General features: G+C 42.7%; 2 protein-coding genes across 2 annotated transcripts; one reads left to right on the top strand and one right to left on the bottom strand.

Annotated features, from left to right (window-relative positions):
* Positions 1-823: 823 nt before the first annotated feature.
* Positions 824-13,709, top strand: LOC115582089 (clustered mitochondria protein homolog). Its single transcript, XM_030417827.1, has 28 exons — positions 824-1,114; positions 2,527-2,636; positions 2,914-3,085; positions 4,826-4,963; positions 5,062-5,216; positions 5,299-5,453; positions 5,559-5,681; positions 5,803-5,935; positions 6,026-6,118; positions 6,242-6,408; positions 7,323-7,502; positions 7,603-8,040; positions 8,136-8,209; positions 8,317-8,421; positions 8,518-8,618; positions 8,709-8,861; positions 8,952-9,014; positions 9,126-9,358; positions 9,453-9,537; positions 10,053-10,206; positions 10,315-10,454; positions 10,670-10,750; positions 10,895-11,020; positions 11,108-11,217; positions 11,328-11,421; positions 11,508-11,633; positions 11,743-11,816; positions 12,870-13,709. Exons 1-28 carry the CDS (start codon positions 1,066-1,068, stop codon positions 13,453-13,455), a joined length of 4,218 nt encoding a protein of 1,405 aa, XP_030273687.1. The 5' UTR covers positions 824-1,065; the 3' UTR covers positions 13,456-13,709.
* A 1,094-nt stretch (positions 13,710-14,803) lies between these two features.
* srrd (SRR1 domain containing) lies at positions 14,804-18,375 on the bottom strand. The gene is made up of 6 exons (XM_030417828.1): positions 18,149-18,375; positions 17,794-17,834; positions 17,536-17,714; positions 17,343-17,441; positions 16,152-16,303; positions 14,804-16,070 (listed from the first exon to the last, which is right to left on the bottom strand). The coding sequence occupies exons 1-6, from the start codon at positions 18,295-18,297 to the stop codon at positions 15,830-15,832; spliced, it is 861 nt and encodes a 286-aa protein (XP_030273688.1). The 5' UTR covers positions 18,298-18,375; the 3' UTR covers positions 14,804-15,829.
* Positions 18,376-18,996: the final 621 nt, after the last annotated feature.

The raw sequence follows: 18,996 nt of genomic DNA, 5'->3' as shown, positions 1-18,996 counted from the left end.
AAACGAGAGGACTGTAGCAAGTTAAAGTGGAGGGTAAAGCAAAATGAACGTAGCCTACTTTCCGATTCTGATTGTATGTTTTTATCATTTTCCCATTAATTCATGTTTGTGCACCAGTTATGAAGCTAACTTCATGTGAATGCTGGTCCTAATGAGGATTTTAGATTTCCTCTTCTCTGCTGCAGTAGCCTACTCTCAATTAAATGTCCAACATTTCTTTACTTTCCTGTTTTTCAGGAGGACACCAAAACCGGGGGCTGATGTACTGTAGATGTTAGATAGACTGACATTTAAAACCAAAGGATCTCCCTGTTCAGCCTAACCCAGAAATCATTAGGCTGGTATGGACTGAAATGTCCCCAGGTATGTGTAAAATAAATGTTACACACACATACACACCCATTCACTGGATGCTAACTGTCTCAAAGTTGGTTCTCAGCTAACTGACTTCACTTTCATTAGTCAACAAAGAGGCTGAACCCATCAAGTTTCTCGTGGTTTAGAAGAATATGTGTGTAGTTATAAAGGTATAATGCTGCCTGATAACGTCCCATTGTTTTCAAACATGTTTACACAGATTCACTAAATCAACCATTGCATTTGTAATGTGAAGTATTTTACTTCAAAAGCAGCTTGGTTGCCCACAAAACCACCACCAAACACACTGTGTGCTTAATTCCCACCTCTCCTCCAGGGTTTATGGAGGGAGGAGGGAGGGTGAAACATAGCAGGGGGAGGAAGAGTGAGTAGAGCCTGAATGCATAGACACACCCAGTCCAACAAAGTGTAAGAGAAAGCCGAGCAAAGAGTCGTTCGTGTAGCAATAAGAGGGTGTGGCTTTTTTACTCAGGCAGAGGAGATAAGCTGAGTTTGCCTTGTAGAGAGGGGCAGGAGTCACAATCCTGAACAGTCGTTTACTTTCACTCTGCACATTCCCTCTCACTCTGTCCCTCTCGTGTGCACTCTTCCAGCGGTTTCAAGCGTGACTTGAGAGGGGGAGGCAACTTCCAGCACAGAGAACACACACACAAGACGACAGCTTGAGAAAAAGTTCAACACGCAGCCATGAAGGACAAAATGAGGAAAGGAGGAGGAAGAAATCAGGCCAAGGCTGGTGAGAAATCCCTGCGATGTGTTTTTCTTTTCAGCTCCTCTCTGTCTCTCTCTCCTGTTGGGACTTTCCTCTTCCTCTCTTTATTTGTCTGGGGCTTCCCTCGCTGGAGAATGTGAGAAGAGTGGAAGATTTAGCACTGAACTGCTGCTGTGAACATGGCTGGTGCCATTGTCTGCTTTCACCTACTTTCTGACCACTTGGAGAATCTGCTTCGCACGCTTTAACTCTAGTGGGGAATTGCTTCACGTAGATACACATCGAAAAAAAACCACAGAAGGAACCTAAATCCTCAGTGACAAATAGCTTTAATAGAAATCTCTGTACACTCTTCCTGTTCATCCTTTTTAACAAATTCCAACCACCTTATCTACCTTCTCCTTTTGCCTACCTCTCAAGTGGGCCTCTCAACCTCTTTTAACCTTTGCCACTCCCCTTTCTCAAGACAGAATGATTGAAATAGGAAAGTGTGTGTTAGCCGACTTTAGATGAATTGCCTTGAGATGTTGTATACCATGAAAAGACATAAGAATCTGTGGGCACAGCGTTACGATTGACAGGTTTGGTCATTTTGACAGTTGTGCTGACAGGGATATTTTTGTAATAAACTCGCCGTGCTTGATTCGTTTATGGCTTTGGGGTGGTGCCAAAATAAACTTGTCAGGACTTAAAACAATGCTGCTCTCTGTTGTTGTCACGCAGCAACACCAAAAAGACGCTGACAACTCCGAGCCTGCAGAGAGGAGGGAAGTTCCTCCAGCCAATCGCAAACAGAGATGCTACATTTTGGGTGTTTTCCAGTGGTAAAGCAGGCCCAGATTGACAGCAAGAGCTGGGAACTTAGAGTGCAATGAACTAGGCTTGAATTTTCTGCTTTGTTGTATATACAACATCTGCATGCAGGCACGCTCGACTGCAAAACCTATAGGTTTGTTGTAACACTCTGCTGTCTCCACATGCCAGTGCTGGGTGTGGTTGTCCCTTCACCCTGAGATGACATGAAGGCGAGTAGGCAAATTCAACAGGTTTAGTCACACTGCAGGTTGAGGAACACGCTGGGTCCTGCTTGCCCTCTGGTTCTGCGTGTGTCAGAAAGCAGACACACCCCACTTTCCATTTTTTTTATGTTTTCCTGCAAAAATTCCCTCTCACCATCAGGCATTCGCACAGTCACAGAGATTAGTGATTGTTTAACCCTGCGGCAAATAGCAGGTGATAGAATCGGAACATAATAAGTCATGACTGTCTTTCTCTCATTATTTCATCATCGTCATTCATGCATTGTGTATAAAAGCCCTTTTTCTGAGTCACAGCTACAAGCAGCCCCGCCACACAACCGGCAAGAAGGCAGGGAAGCAACCAAATCTATTTTGCTCTTTGATTGAAGGACCGTCTCGTATTTCTCTGTACAACAGATGTTATCAGCCTGATTGGTGGTAAAGATGTTGTTGGAATGAAGCAAGACGAGGACACATCGTTCCCCGTGAAGATCCAGGGGGCAGGAGTCGAGTCATTTGAGCTGCAGGTAGAGAACCCAGCTTCCTCTCTGTTCCCTTGTATTCTGGTAATAATGAGACTTGACAAGTGATGGAAACAATGATAGCTGAGACTATATATAGACAACAATGCATCATATTTATTGTGCACACTCATAAGCCCCCTCATAAGACGTTATACTGCGTCGTCTGTTAGCGTTTAAGTTCTGTCTTCCTGTCTTCTACCGTTTATATCTTTCTGTCTAATGCAGAAACTTTTCCCATAGAAATTGTATGATTGTTTTTTTTTTTATTTTCTCTTTGTAGGTCCATGGATTTTGGCATGTTCAAGATGCGATAATGGCTCTGCTTTCGAGGGATGAGGTGTGCCCTCGTTCCAACCTGTTGCTGGCATTTGCCGGCGCCACCCTGGACCCACTGGCAGAACTGCAAAGCATCAAGGGACTTAAACCGGGAGCCATCCTTCGCCTAGTGGAAGGTATTGGCAGTCTTTATTTGAGAGCCCTCTCTTTTAGTTCAGATATCCGGTCCATATTTTGAGCATTTATCAATACCTGAGAAAAGTTGTGTTGAGTCTGAAGAGTTTTTGGGCTTATTGAAAAACTGGCTTTCGTAGTATAACTCGGATCACAGTGCTTTCATTTTATAAATTGTGTGTTTTTGACAGTTATAGCTTTTTAAGAACACCTTGGGTCATGCAGCAATGTCATTTTTATTTCCATAAACATTAATTAATGGATCTGTTCTCATTTTGTGTTTTCACGTGCTTTTGTAAGTCTGACTGACAGTTTCTCACACTTTGAAGGGATGGGTTATTTGATTGAGAAGAAATTCATGACATAAATAAAATAAATATTGTTTGATTACATTTCTTCATTGAATATCAATTGCTAAATTAAATATAAAAATGTAATTATTTGTTATTTGTTCATTTTGGAACAGGTCAGTCAATTATATTATTATTAGACAGCTACTAATATGTTGTTTTTTTCCTTGCTAAAGGCCAGATGCTGCAAATAAGATTGCAGTATCTTGGGTGGGGAAAAGGTGACTTGTCTTGGGACTTGACTTGCCTTAATAAGGACTCGACTATTCCTGACACAACCTGTGACTTGACTTGACTCAGCTACGGAAAAATGACTTGGGATTTTTTTTCTCACTTTCCTTTTACATCGCGTTTTGTTTTTAACAGAGCCTTTTTTATGACATATTTGTTAATTTCTCAGGGAGTAATGCTGGATATTTACAAAAAGAATCAGGTGTATTTAGCTGGCTGGTATCTATGAGAGAGTATAAATTGATGCAGATCTTAGATCTGTTGATTTTAAATTATGGTTTAGGAGTTAATGATTATTAGAGTGATACAGAGCTTTCAAGTTTGATATTGAATTAGGCTTGATTGAATTAAATGGGACTGTTGGGTCTTGGCGGAGGTCTTCCACTGAATGCCATTGTAGTTAAAGAATTCGATTACCAGAATGGACTTGGACCAGTCATGCTTTCCCTTTCACGTACACACTTAAGTTTCTCTCAGCTCAATGTAAATAGCTGACTCACCTTTTCTGAGTCATTACAAGGTTTATAGTTGCAGAGATTACAGCTGTGTGCAAACCAATTAGTCCGCCTCTCACCGGCTCGCTGTTAAAAAACTGTCTTGCAGTCCTCCTGTTGTTCTGTACAGTGTGTACATTGTTTGATGTACTGCAGGTCTATGAGAATATGCAGAATTGATTAATGGATTCTCAGTGTGTTGTTGAGATTTTTTTTAAATGTCATATAACTTCAGTATTGACCCCTATTTATTTTTGATTGGATGATGACATCCTGAATGAGTCTCCGTCCTGTGCAACCTTGCTGTTTACAGGGTAACTCCACTAAATGTAGGCGCCAGGTTTTGAAAAGAAAAAAGAATGTGTGGAATGAAAAAGACGATATCTCTGGTTCTGCTGTATTGATTTTGATTTTTTTAAAAATTATTATTGTCCTCAGGGACTCCAACAATAGTGCCTACATTTCCCATAATGCAATTATGCCTCTGAATGACAGTGTTGGAGGGAATTTATTACACTGGAGCCACATAAGACTATACTACTTTTTTCACATGTAGTAGTACTCCACAAAACCCTTCAACACACTTTAGTGTGTAAAGTTGGTGGAGGTTAATGGAGTTATTTACAGTTTAATGAAACCTTTATGATAATGCTGTGTGTCTCTATAGAACCCTACACCGCCCGCTCAGCTCGCCTCCACCTGGCTCGTGTGCTGGAGCTGCTGAGAGCATCTGGACCACAGGATGCGCTGAGAGAAGGACGCTCACCAAGCATACTAGAAACACTCACACATACACAAACACCAGGTAGACACTTACACTGTGCACTTGTTAGGAAGGTAAATTCAAAGATATAAAGTTAAGCTCCCACTAAAATCTTTTAAATCTCTCTATTCCTGCTGCAGACTCTAGCTCACCCAATAGAAAGGACCTGAAACGCTCTTTAAGTAACACAAAAACGGAAACAGCTCACCAGGACGGAGCTCCTCCTGAATACCTCCTCCCTGGTTCCTCTGAGAGACCGCTCATGGCCTTGCTACCACAGAGCTCTCAACCAGAAGTAGGTGTTCGTTGCACAGTGGGCCAACCCATAATGCACGCAGACACACCGACTCGCCTTAACTTTATATTTGTCTCATCAGGCCCCCAGCTACTTGAAGGACTTGTCTCTCAGCTGCTGGAACCCACCTCCGGGACACAGGAAGATGCAAGGAGACTTCCTGTACATCACTGTAGTGACAATAGAGGGAAAGCGGTGTGACATCACATCCTGTCCAAAAGGTTTCTTTCTCAACAGGTAACGACATCACTTCATACATGTGACACAAGCGGTTTTATATCAGATCTTGCGGTAAATTGTGAGTTTGATTATGAATTATGTTCTCGTCCGTCTTCATCGCAGGTCTACAGAGGACGTGTTTGATCCTCGTCCTGCACAGTCTTCCTCAGTGTGTCACAGTTTCGCAGACGTGCTCTGTCACATCAGCCCGGCCTTCAAACAAACCTTTACTGCACTCAGAAACAGGTAACATTATTACCTACGCAGAAAACATCAGTGCCACAATATGAACCGTTTAATCATAAATTTGCATAAAAACGGACTGAGTGAAGTGGATTGTGGGTAATAGAGCTGTTTCTCCATTCAGGCCTCAGTTACCCCCAGTTGAGGTGATGGCCACTCCCTATCACACGCTCAGCTGGCTCGGGCCTCCCTGTGCCTCTCGCACTCACAAAAATACCTTCAGCAGACTGGGAGTGGAAGACGAGCCAGCGACACAGGTCATCCAAAAATCAGTCATAATTGTTGCTACTTGTTCTTTAGTGTCTGTCTCGCAGTGATAGTAACTGAACTATGTGTGTTATGTGTAGGCTCCAGACTGGAATGAGGAGTTGCAAGCAGCCAAAGATCTTCCGCTTGGCAGTCTGGAGGAGAGGCTGCAGAGAGAGAGGGCTCTGCTGCAGGTAGCTAAGAAAAAAGATGTCATTTTGCACCAGCAGGACATTTCAGGACTCGTATCAGCTGTTTTCTTCCTTGTCCACTCAGCCTTCTCTTCCTGACACCTTCATTCATACCTGTTTTCTCAGGTAAACAGTGCGTTTGTTAGGGCCGTGATGCAGGGCGCAGAGACTGTTGTGGACGGCTTTGTGGAGCCGGTGAATGGAAACCACGTGGACCCGGGTTTCCTGTGGGGAGGGCTGTTCATGAGCCAAGGGGCAGTGTATGCAATGTTTGGTGGAGAAAGAGGCCGCAGGTGAGAGCAGGCCACAACTTCAATGACAAGATCCTGTGGATGTTTATTTGCAATGTATACATCGGTTTTGTGGACCAATATGAGCCGAATCTTGGGCTAATTTGTAATGACTGAATTCCCAGTAAAGTTTACTGTTTCAGTGCACTGATCTAACATTAAAGGTTATTGTTGAATTTTAAAATATCCTGTATCCATTACAGACGTATCTTTATTGATCACCACATTTGAGGGTTCATGGCAAAGAATTTGTGTTTATACATATGTAGAGTAGGGTTAAAAAGTATGAGAGCACTAGTTAAAATGCTTTTATTTTTTCAAGTGTAATCCTGTCTTTTTCATTACAAATGATGACATCAGCCTAACAATGCCAGTGAAAAGTTGCATCACAACTGCACAAGTTTGTGCAAAACCTGATGACTCATGTAATCCCAGCATTACTTGACAAACCCGTGGAGTCCATGCCAGCTGTATGCCGTCATTACAGCAAAGCTTCCCAAGATTCAGAGATATTCTGAAATTCATGGAAAGTCTTTTAAAAAATCCAACTTTTCACTAAATTTTGTAAGCTGATATCATTTGTAGGGAAAGAAATAGCATTTCATTTGAAATAAAAGCAGAATAGAAGTATTTTGACTAGTGACCTCAGACTTTTTGACCCTGATGTATGTGTATATATTCTGTTCATATGAGGATATTGAAAACTTTTCCTTCCCATTATAGATACTGGATTCAGCCCCCAAAATTCCAGTCTAAGTCAGGCACCTCTAATTTGATCTTAATCAAGTCATTTCTTTAAGTGATGGCTGTAAACAACTCACAAAGTACACTGTGGCCATCTGCTGTGTCTGATGAAACCCTTTTGAATTTGATTGACTTTCTTGCATTTCTTTGAGACAGACTTGTTCCTCTTGCAGGGCTGCTCAGAGGCTAGAGCTGAAAGGAGTTCAGGCCTATAGTAATGTAGAGAGCCTCCAGGCGCTGCACACCCTACCTACAGCCATTGTGGACTACAGAGGAGTGCGTCTGTTGGCTCAGGGTCTGGCCCCTGGCTTGGAAGGCTCAGAGCAGGACCAGGAAGCTGCTGCTGTCTCAAGGTACACCTCATGGTCCCATTGTACAACATTTTACTGTGGTCGTGGTGTCAACGCTGTTAAGCCTGACATTCTTGTCTAACTGTCTTCTTCTCTCCTGTAGAGGCTTGCTGTACGGGGTAAATGCAGGCCCCCAGGAGTCCCCCCAGCGCAGACGACTACTAGAGCTCTTGGCTAGCACTGCCAAGTCTCTTTGTCTCCAGAGACATGTTGTTTTGGCGCCCAACGGTCACCAAGTACCCCTGTTCACTTCAGTGGATGCTCAGGGACTGTTGGGGGCTGATGGGAGGTTCTACATACTGGATGTGTTCAGGACTTTCCCAGCTGATGCCAATTTCTGTCCAGAGGGGGAGACAGAAAATCAGACGGTCACTGGAGGTGAGGAGAGTAATAAAAACTGCGAGGCGGACAAGGAGAAGGAGGGCTGTGTGAAAGAAGGTTGGCCAGAGAATTATCACTCAGACTCTGGGCTGCCAAAGAGCTTCACACACGGTCTCTGTAGGCTGAAGCCAGAGCTGGTGCAGGCTTTCATTCAGCACAAGTGAGTTCAATGGGAAAGAAGACACTTCAAACTAAGTTCTGGCATTTCTCATGAAGCTGACGTGTGTTTGTTTTTTTTGTTGTTGCTTGTTTTAGACATTGTCAGTTCACTCAGCGTGTCAGGGAGATATTGGACGAGAATGGAGGCTTTGAAGAATGTGCAACAGCTGGTAAGAAGTGTTTTAGTAGACTTAACTGATAGAAACCAAAAAAATGAAGTTAATACATACGAAACTTTGCCATCTCATGCTTGACAAATTGTTTGTGTAATGTGTAGGTGACTCTCGAGCTACCGAGGCAGTACGAGCTGCTTGTAAAGAAGTGGGCTCAGTTAGCGACATCATCTTTGAGATGCGCTTCAACTCAAGCGTCTTCTCGCCAGGTAACCTAACAGACAACACTTATGTAGACAAACACACACACAGTCAAATTTTCTGCAAGAACACAATATGACACGCTTCTGGTGCTTTGTGTTCAGGAGTATCCTTCCCTCCTGCTGAAAGTAAGTCGACGAAGCTACAGGAGAGGTTACTGAGGGAAGCTGCATCTTTCATCGTCACACACCAGATACCAGCCTTTGTAAGTGTGGCCATGGTTTGCATACTGTAGTGGTCACATCTACTGCAAACATGAGACAAGCTCAGCATGTGTGTTTCCGTCTGCGTGCAGGTGGAGCATTGCCTACAAACCAACGAGGCGCCAATGGACGGAGCTTCTCTAAAGCAGGCACTACACCAGAAAGGCATCAACCTTCGGTATCTGGGCCACGTGGTCAAGACCATCAACCAGACAGAGCAAAAGGAGCACCTGAGGCATATACTGGTGTGTTGGACCTACAGCTTTGTCACGCACAGTCTCGACCATGTAATCACTCTCCCAGCCTTCTAACAACCCTCTTTCTGCCTCCACCAGAGATTGGTCATAGGTGACATTTTCATCCGCTCAACAAGACGAGTATTCAACAACTTCCTCCAGGTACTGTTCAGTATTCTGTAATGAGCGCTCTCATTTGTTCATGTTTGAACACTAGCAGCGTCCACATACTCCAGAAAGAACAAACTAATGCCTCTGCTCATGTCTTCGCAGGGTGTCGACATACCTAGCCTCTCCGCAGCTGTCAGTCACTTCCTCTGCTGCCTATTGGTTCCCCACTTCACACCCACTATGGTGGGGGAAGAGACAAAAAAGAAGTCAAGGCGGCGCGGCCGAGGGGCTGGGGCCTCTGAAAGCACACCCTGGAGCACGCTCACAGGGGCTGAGCTGTGGAACCTGGTCTGCCAGGACGCTGCTGAGACATATAACATCTCTGACAGCCTCGGGTGAGGAGATTTTGTTTGTTCTCACCTTGTGTTTGTTATTTGCGCAGTGGCTTGGAGCCCTTTGTAGAATAACTGTCATTTTTCTCTTGGACAGCTCTGGTCCAAACCATCTGGTGGAGCACTACGGCATTCAGAAGCTCTCTTTGCTCAGAGAGTTCTGTTTGAAGACTGGAGTACAGGTAACACACATCTGAAATATTGGGAAAAACAGTCAGTTGATCAACCGAAACAAATATATCAGTGGTGTTGTTATACACCATTAGTTGTAATTGCTCAGGTTGAGTGAGTACGCAGCTGAAACAAGTATCCAGTCCAGATGTACTTTTTTTTTAGTGTCATCCGAGTGAAATGTCTCATTATCTGTACTTGTGATGAAGGAAAATCTTCAGTTTATTCATTTAAAAGGTAATAAAATCTTTTTTTGTTTTTTTTTGTTTTGATACTCTGAAGCTCAGTTCTAAGGTTGCTCTCTCAATAGTTTTCTAATAGATAATATATATAGCAACTTCTGATCAACCCACATCAATTTCAGGCTTAAATTAACAATGTTTAATAAGCTACACCCTTTTCCTGTTTAAGCCCTGCCCACTCCAAGTACAGCAACAACTACAGACAATAACATTGCAAAATGGGTTGCTCGATAAAAACTTTAAAATACTGTATAATAAAATGATACATTCTGTGTCTACACCAGCTGAGACTGAGAGACTACTCCCTCGACAACCAAAATAAAGCTCCCATTGGTCCAGACGACATCTTCAACATCGTCCCCATTGTCAAGCACGTTCACATGCCAACCGTGGACGCTTCAAAAGCACATCGCGCCGCGCATACTTTCATTCAGAAAGGTGGGTCAACTCAAGCGGAGCCCTTCTTCTGCACATTGTTCATGTTCAGTGTGTGTTTTTTAACAGAATCTAATGAAAAAGTAAATTCTGCGGGTCTCGCCACTGCAGGTCTGCTGGATCAGGCCCTCGAGCACCTGAAAGAAGCTGCGTACCTGTTTGGTAGAGTGTGTGATGACCTCCACCCTGAGGCCTGTTACTGCCACAGCCTGCTGGCCAAGGTGTCCTTCCTGCAGGGGAAGGCAGCCGAGGTAGGCCGACTGCTCGACAGCGTCTTACAGCTACATTAACACGTTCTGCAGTGGTAGAAAGTAACCAAGTACATTTCCTCCAAGTACTGCACAAAAGTACATTTTGAGGTACTTGCACTTGAATATTTCCCACTCACAATTGAAGGGGGTACTAAAGTGACATAAAATACATGAAGCTGGCCATTATCATCACTGTGGCTTTCTCTGTTCTCCAGGCTCGCAGCATCCAGCTGAAAGCAGTGGTCATCAGTGAGAGAGTGCTTGGATTTGACCATCCTAACACCATCCTGCAATATGTGAGTTCAGCTGCACATGTTTCATCAATCAAGATCAACTCAAACTCATGTGTCCATTACTGCTCAGTTCTATCTGTTTCTATAGAGTGTGCTATAATTCAAGTGTGTAAGGTGTGAGTATTTTCATTTTGTCGTTCTACGTAGGCCCTCCTGGGTGTGTACATGTTTGCTGGAGGGGAGACTGCCCTGGCCCTGAAGTGTCTCCTCAGAGCTCGTCTGCTGACACTAACGGTCCACGGAGAGGACCATCCTTACATAGCAACACTGGATGTAGGTCACGACACACGTCACCCCAAGCACAACAGAAGCTTCTCACAGTATCATTATAAACAGCATTGGCTTTTTGTTTTTTTGCAGAGCTGTCTTGGGTTGGTGCTGACAGGAGACCAGAGAGGGCAGTACTTAAAGAACGCCCTCAAACTCAACACCTCCTTCTTCGGCCCCGAAAATCTGCACACTGCTCTCACGTAAGATGGCATCAATGGCTTGCATTTTGTATGAAAAGGTATAAAGTTACTTACTTTATTTGATCCCCAACATCTTCACCTTTTCTCTCCCTGGTGTCTTGTCTGTGCAGTCAGCACCTGTTGGCCCAGTGGATGTGCAGCAAGGGTGACTACCGAAGTGCTATGACCCACGAGAAGGAGGCACTCACTGCTTTCACCTCCTTGGTCAGTTTGTCTGTAGAGAGAGAAAAACGAGAGATAAGTGGTTTGGCAGTGCATGCATGTCATCTTATGGTTATTTTCTTTCTCAGTTTGGCGAGGATCACTCTCAGACCCGCTGCAGCAAAGAGTTTCTGGGAGTCATAACCAAGCAGGCGGTGAAGGTGGAGCGCTCTCTCAGACAGGCCGGAGCTGACTGCACGGAGCAGGCAGTGGAGGTACTGTATGCCCAGGAGCTCATCTGGTCTAATGCCAGTAACCCTTTTTTGAGTCATACAAAGAAAAGGTAACTGTGTGTTTATTAACTCATGTCCCCTCTGTACTCAGTGTGTGACTCCAACAACTGACACTGTGCTGGAGCAAATGGTCCTGGTGATGGGAGTCAGGAAGATCACACACAGGTAGATATTCACTGTGGTGTATGATATGATGCGATGCAATATGATGAGCCTAAAACATGTTGAAGCATTGAAATGTAGCTTTGTAGCTTCACTGAAGCTGATAGCAAGTTCAAAATCTTTTAAAATCCCTTAGCGATATATTGATAGCAAAATCAGTACATATCAATCAGTCCAGCACTGAAAGAACTTCAATAATTATTTATTCTGCAGATGATACTGAAACGTTTTGACTTTTTGGGAATTATTTGGTTATCTGTTGAAAAATGCCTATACTGAATGAAAACTGGACCTTTAAAACTTTGAGTGATGCAGTAACTTTCTCCCTGCAACTTTGAAAAAGACGTACATTTGTTGTTTTCTTCTTGAGGGGCAACTCACATTCACAATTAGTCAAAGTAAACAAATAAACAAAAAAATTGACTAACAATAAAAAGGAGAAACCCTGACAAAGTAAAAGCAATTCCACAACAGACTAGTGAACAGCCAAAGCTGATAAAAACATAAAATAATTTGATAAATAATAATAATAATAATAATAATAATAATAATAATAAAGTAAAATAAAAATACTGTTATGGAAAGCATACATTATTAAAATAACTGAATCTTAATAAAATACAGTTACATTAGTCTACAGTTAGTCAAACTGTAGTTTGGGAGGTATTAGATCAGATTTCTGAAATGGCCGAAGAATATCAGAGTATTGATTTGAATTTAGTGCTGTATCTTTTTCCAGGAGTCCAGGTGCTCCGGAAATGAAACAGAATCTTTCCAAGTTAAGACCAAGTATTGTGCTATAAACCACCATTATTGAAGGAAAACGTGTCAAAAATGTGTCACTTGTCGACTTGTCATCCTATGTAATCGGGCTGAGCCGATATAAAACTATTTATCACAAAAGGAATGGACTTTTCAAACCTTGTAAAAAATACACATTGAAATCCAAGGATTTCCAAATGAAAATTATTTAAAAATAATGAAGCTTGAATAGTTTCAACTAAATAATCTTTTGCCAAGTATCAAGCCTTTGATGAATTCATTATGTTCTTATAGTGACAAGTTCCAGGAGTATAAGCAGAAACATCTGGAACTGAAGGCAGCAGTGGCAAGGGAACTGGGATTCAAAGTAGTCAATGGGGTCGTTACCCCGTTGGACGAGGGTGAGAAGACCTCCGATCAAGAAACAGGAAGTGGGAAGGAAGCTGATGACGGAGGAAGCTCAGCAGTGGAGAATGCTGGTGAGAGCCAACAGGAGCAGCCAGCGGAGGAGACCTCGGTGGAGACTGCTGCTGTAGAGTCAGCTAATGGTCATGTGGTGGAGCCAGCTGAAGACAGCCAGCATGAGGGCAGTGACAGAGCAGCTTCAGAGGTCAAGATAGTGACTTCAGAGGTTACGGCTACAGGAGAGGAAGATGAGATGAGCACAGCCAATGGGGAGGTAAAGTCAGGGCCAGAGGAGGTTAATGGTGAAATAAACGGAGCTGTGGATGTCCCTGCCAGCCCATCAGTCCTTAAGAGTAAAGGAACCTGGGCAGATGTTGTTTCAAAAGCTGCCGTAGTCAACGGAACAGGGGACAAAGACGCAGCAGTGAATGGCGTGGTAGATAGCATCACTGCTAACGGCGTCGCAAAGGAGTGAAAACATATCAAGCAGGGAAGCAGTGTTGTTGTCGAGTTTTTCCGGGTCACTGCTGTAAGATAAAAGTCTCCCAGGAGGCCAGATGTAGGATGATCTGATGAACATGAAGCAGAGCATGAGAGGACAGAGAGTCGGATCATGAGTATTACTTTGTGTCGGTTATGTTGATGGTGCTGGGAGAGGGCTGTATGTTGAGTGTGTGTTTTGTTTCTTCAACAATAAACTTTTTACTCTTGTTTGTTTTTTGGCACATACACGGTCTGTTTGCGTGTTAAAGTGACGTGTGAAGGTGTGATTCTTCACAGGTACAAACAAACGTCTAATCACACTGAAAGAAAAACAGACAGAAGTTTAAGCTAGAAAAATAAACTTTGAATGCAAAAAGTTTTATAGAGTTATTCAATCTTTGTAGCTTGTAAGTAACAATTATATCTGAAAATGCAAACACCTCAACTGATCATACACATGTAAAGGACTAATCCTGTGTTTTCCCCTTTTACTTAAAATTTTATATACATCACTTTACCAAACTCACCATAGTGAGTAGCATTAGTACTACTGTTTATTTAGGGTGCAGACTGATTATCAGCCTGGCCGAATATCAGACCAGGTATATGGCATTTGTCCAATTATCAGATTTAAGTGTTTTTATGTCTCCAAGCTGGCGTCAGCCATGGCCGGAGGCATTATGTTTTTGGTTTGTCTGTCCATCCTGTACATTACTCAAGAACTCATCAAGGAAATTTCAAAAATTTTGGTTCCAAGAGCTTTATCATAGTTTCAGGTTCACCTCATCCAAGAGGCTGCTTCAGTTCTAACTAGCTGGAGGAGAGTTGCAGGCTTTAAACCCTGTGTGGGAGTGTGCTTACTGATTCTTTAGGGCCACTTGTGGGTTGTTGGTCAAACTTGCCTTCATGTGGTTTGCTAAGGCTAGCTGAGCCAAGGTGGGAATTGTTGTTAAGCTGTCTAGCTAACTGAGGGAACTCAGCAATGCATTGTTGGTGGGTAATATTGTAGGCCAATTCCTCTGCTCAAATATGGTCATTCCAGTTAGATATGAATGGCTTCTTTCACTCCTTCAAACTATCTGTCTTCTCTGGCCAAGATGTTTACATGGTCCTGAAACGAATAATTTTTCATGCTTAATCCTGCGGAGGAGGGCCAACTCCTCGGGTCAAGACTCTGTTGTCCATTCACATCTGAAGGAGACAAAACATCAACATGAAGGCTGGCTGGGTCAACGACCCACAAGAAGTCTCTTGGATGAGAGTTGAAGCGTCTTCAAGAAACTGAAACAAGTTCAGCCACCTACAATACAGCACTTAACATGTCCACTGTGACTCAAGGATCAACTGATTAGAATTTAGTGGTCAAAGGTCAATTACACTGTGACCTTGGGAAACACATTGTTGGACATAACTCAAGAATTGATACAACAATTACGATACAATTTTACACAAAAGTCTTATAGGATAAAACAAAGTTATGATATTTGATGTTAAAAAGGTCAGAAGTTAAATGCACCTTGACGTCATAACATTCTTCATATCCAACACCACATGTTACTTTGGCTCTGGTGCAGTCGCTTTTCTCTGTCTCTTGTCTCAATATCCCACCCACAAATCTATCTGATGCTCAGGAAACTTACCATTTCTAAAAATATGTTCTTGCAATAAAAAAAAGTGTTGAATAACTAGAAATGTGCATTAATCACCTACTGACAAAAACATCACATTTACTGATTTGGTGTTCATAAATAAGAGTCACACCAGTAGACATGGATGTTCAAAAAGGATCAAGCTAGGTTGTCAGCTTCTTGTACTAAAAGGATGACAGAGAGAGAAATCTCGATTGCTGGCAGTTCCCCTCTGTACAGATAAGCAAAGAACGTTGATAAAACGCACAAAGCAGAGTAAATATTTTCTGTCATGCGTTACCTGCAATGCACTGTGTAAATGAGTGAATTCCACTTCATATGAAAGCTGATTTGCATGTTGTACTAACCACTCAAATAATTCAAATTCAAAAAAAGTCAGTTTAACTGATGCTTGGAGAGTAAGAACAGCTGTGTTTCACTGCTTTCACTGGTTTAAAACTTTCAAGTATATTTTCACTCTCATTACCACTAGCACAAGTGATGGTGTGATCTTATTTACCAGTAGCTGCACCAGTTATGTCACATTGTCATGGAGTACACCTGTACACCACAGGGTGTTGAGAACTGGTCCAACTGAACAGTGCAGCAGTACAGGACTCATTTGTCATTATGAAGCAGAGTTCATTTATTTAAAAGTCACTTATAACAATGAAAACTATATATATATAAAAAAAAAAAAAAAAAACAGTGGTGTCCATTTCTTGTCCCTCGCATGTCTCATCTTTGTGTTTCCTTCTGAATAATTTCCAAATCAGGGCAGTGTTCATACTGAGGTTCAGGGGGCTCTTCCCAGGTGGATTGTGGGAGTCTCTGAAGGCCGCTGGTAGGAAACGTGATGACTGCTGTGTCACTGAACACGTCAATCAGTCGGGACGGACAGGGCAGCTGTCTCTCCTCACACACGGACACAGCCTGAGTAATGTAGCCGTAGTCCCGCTTGAACTCTCTCTCGATTGTCCTGTCGGGACGACAGACAGAAAATGTCAGCTCACCTCCAATTTCTTAAACCTGAGCACTCTCATTTGTGTCTTGTACAAACCTGTCTCTCATTCCATTGAAGCTGTTTCCGATGATTATCATCAGAGGAAGATGTTGTGTACTCCAGTTCTTCCACAGAAGGTTGTTGTACAGGGCTTTCCCACAATGCATCAGGTAAAAGAGTGTGGGCTTGGTCGCCAGACGCTTCCCCTCCTGCAGGACACAGTGAGATTGGTGGCTGTTGTTTTTGCACTGATTTCCTAACTTACAGGCAGCCAGCAAACTATAAAAATCAACTTTCACTGACCTGGGACCTGCTCGAGAAAAGTTGTCTTAACTTTTAAAATAGTTGAATTGTTCATCTATTTGGCATCTACTTGGCATTCTAACATTTGAGAATAAAAAAACTGTCCCCCAAACAGCAACTTTAGAATGCAATGACCCCTGTGTTTTCTTCCTGTTTGGGCTCTGGATCTGATCTTTGGACAAAAAAAGGGCTGCACAGTATATCGTGTCAGCAACAATCTTGCAATGTGCACATGTGCAATGTCAACTATAGCAAATTCAGTGCTGCAACTCTTTTTGCAGCTTTGTACAAAGGCAAGACTTGCACAATTCTTATTTTCCATGACTAAATCTATAACAGAGGTCAGTCTGATATGAAATGATTTAATCCAATGTATCAACCAAAGCGGGGGCCTACTTTGGTTAGTTAATTGTTTGATATAATGCACTCCCCTACAAAATCACCTCAGTCATTCTACAAAGATAATTTCTTCCCAGACTGTAATCATGAAAGCCCTCATGTCACAATGTATTTTCCAATATAGTGCAGCCCTAGACAAAAATGCTTGCTCTTTGTTCAGTGGTTTCTTAATTTGGATTGTCCAGAGTTTCCATCAAGCTCTTTTAAAGCAACAACACTGGAAAGATGTTACAAAACAGTCCACACTTACAGGCCGAATACCAAACAACAAAAACTCTGACTATGAGAGAAATCTACTCACCTGAAGAACATTCCAGTCTTTATTATTTAAAGTTGACTCCAAACTGTCATTACTTAAAAGTAATTCCCTTCTGAGAGGGTCTTGGTTGGCAACTCTGTAGTATTTCAAAGTATTTATAATTTGTATGAACTGGCCTAAAACAACTGACAACACTTGGACTTCCCTGTTGTTCCCTGTACTGAATACCAGCTGACTGTTTGCTGACAGGATAAAATAAACTTCAATATGAGTGACCAACAACTGACCTCATTTTCTGTGAGTACAGTCACACCCAGCTCTCTCAACACATCCCTCTCTCCAGGGGAGAACGCAGGGTCATATACAGAGCAGTCCTTCAGTGGGATCTGGAGGCAGAGGGGGAGTGAGACAGAGTGTAACGAAGAGGGTCTCATCATGTCGAGCTTTTTGTTATCTCATAGGATGGACATCTCCTCTGACCTGTCCTTCGTCGAGCAGCAGCAGCAACATGGCGAGCTGGTGGCGAGCAGAGACGCAAGAGGAGAAGGAGCCGAGGCCGTAGCACACACACTCCAGCCGTCGGCCGTCAGCGGGGCCCGTGGTGTCAATGCTCTCTGGAGGATTTGAGAGGGCCGCTGATACTGCAACCAGCGTCTGCTCTGAGGACAAACATCCTGTCAGGTTCACTGAGCTGCGAGATCACAGCCAGACACACATATCTGGTGACAACACACTCACTTTTCCACTCTTGCCAGAACTCCTCACATCTCAGCTCAGACCTACAGAGGAGGAGGATGAGCAAAGTTACAGGATGTTCTTGTTTCAAATATTTGTTATTGAGAAGCATCATTTAAAAAGAATAAGAAAAGCTGGTGTTGCACTGCTTCTTGTCATACTAACAAACATACCTTACAGACTGAACACACGACAAGGAGTGCAGGCAAATAATAACTAAGAAGTAAAAGAAAAATAAATATTAATGAATAATTAACAAGGAGAACCACCAAGAGTTACTTGACTTTCTTGAGTTCTGGTGAAAATACGTATCCAGATGAAATATTACTCATGCTGCTTGACTGTTATCAGAACTTACGTTGTGTCTCTGATTCGTTTCACAGTCTTCCCGACGTCCAGCTCATCCTGGCAGCATGTCGCATGTGAGGACACCTGAAGTGTTTTTGGTTTCCGCGCTGCGCCTTTCCGTCGCCGGGCCACCTGCCACTGCTCCCCGGTGTCCGACATCTCTGCTCATTCACAGACATGTGGTGACAACCAGGTTCTCATGTAAGCGCTGCGCTGAGTTTGAGAGGCGACAGGAAGTGGGACCATTTTGAGTGTTACACACATATCCTCTTCCGGTGTTAAAACTACCTTGCCGTGGTGTGTTCTCCTCCTCAGATTTACAATGCTCCTTCTGTGTTTGAGGGGAAACTTTTGAACATGTTACGGATTGTTTTCATACTACTGCCTTTTGGCTTGATCGACAGAAATACCTTTCAGAGATGCTTGAAAAAGATGTCACTAACAAAGATTGATATTTGACTAATTTCAAAGAAGTCCAACTTCTCCCCAGATGAAATGTGCATTATCAAATTAATTATTATTTTAGAAAAGTAAAACATCCACAGTATGTGTGGAAGTGGCTTGAAAGATTGACTTCCTGACACACTTTTAAAGTGAAAGATTTTAAATCATATTTGACTTCCATTGAACATTTAGATCTGGAAAAAAACCTGAAATTTTCAAAAACAATTAGACTATTCAGATATTTCAAACGTACTCCTTAAAATAAGCAGAACTCTAGACTGTGTTTCGTTTTGTTTGTTGATGTTTGTGCTGCGGGTGGATCGGAATTTTGAACTTGTATACATTGTTTTATGTGTGTGAAGTTAAAGTAACAATAATGATAATAACAATCAATAATGAGCGGAATGTAACGTT

The sequence above is a fragment of the Sparus aurata genome, chromosome 5 (genome assembly GCF_900880675.1).
Source record: "Sparus aurata chromosome 5, fSpaAur1.1, whole genome shotgun sequence".
Taxonomy (NCBI): domain Eukaryota; kingdom Metazoa; phylum Chordata; class Actinopteri; order Spariformes; family Sparidae; genus Sparus; species Sparus aurata.
The sequence above is the reverse complement of the archived record's forward strand: the minus strand, read 5'-3'. Positions and strand labels throughout refer to the sequence as shown.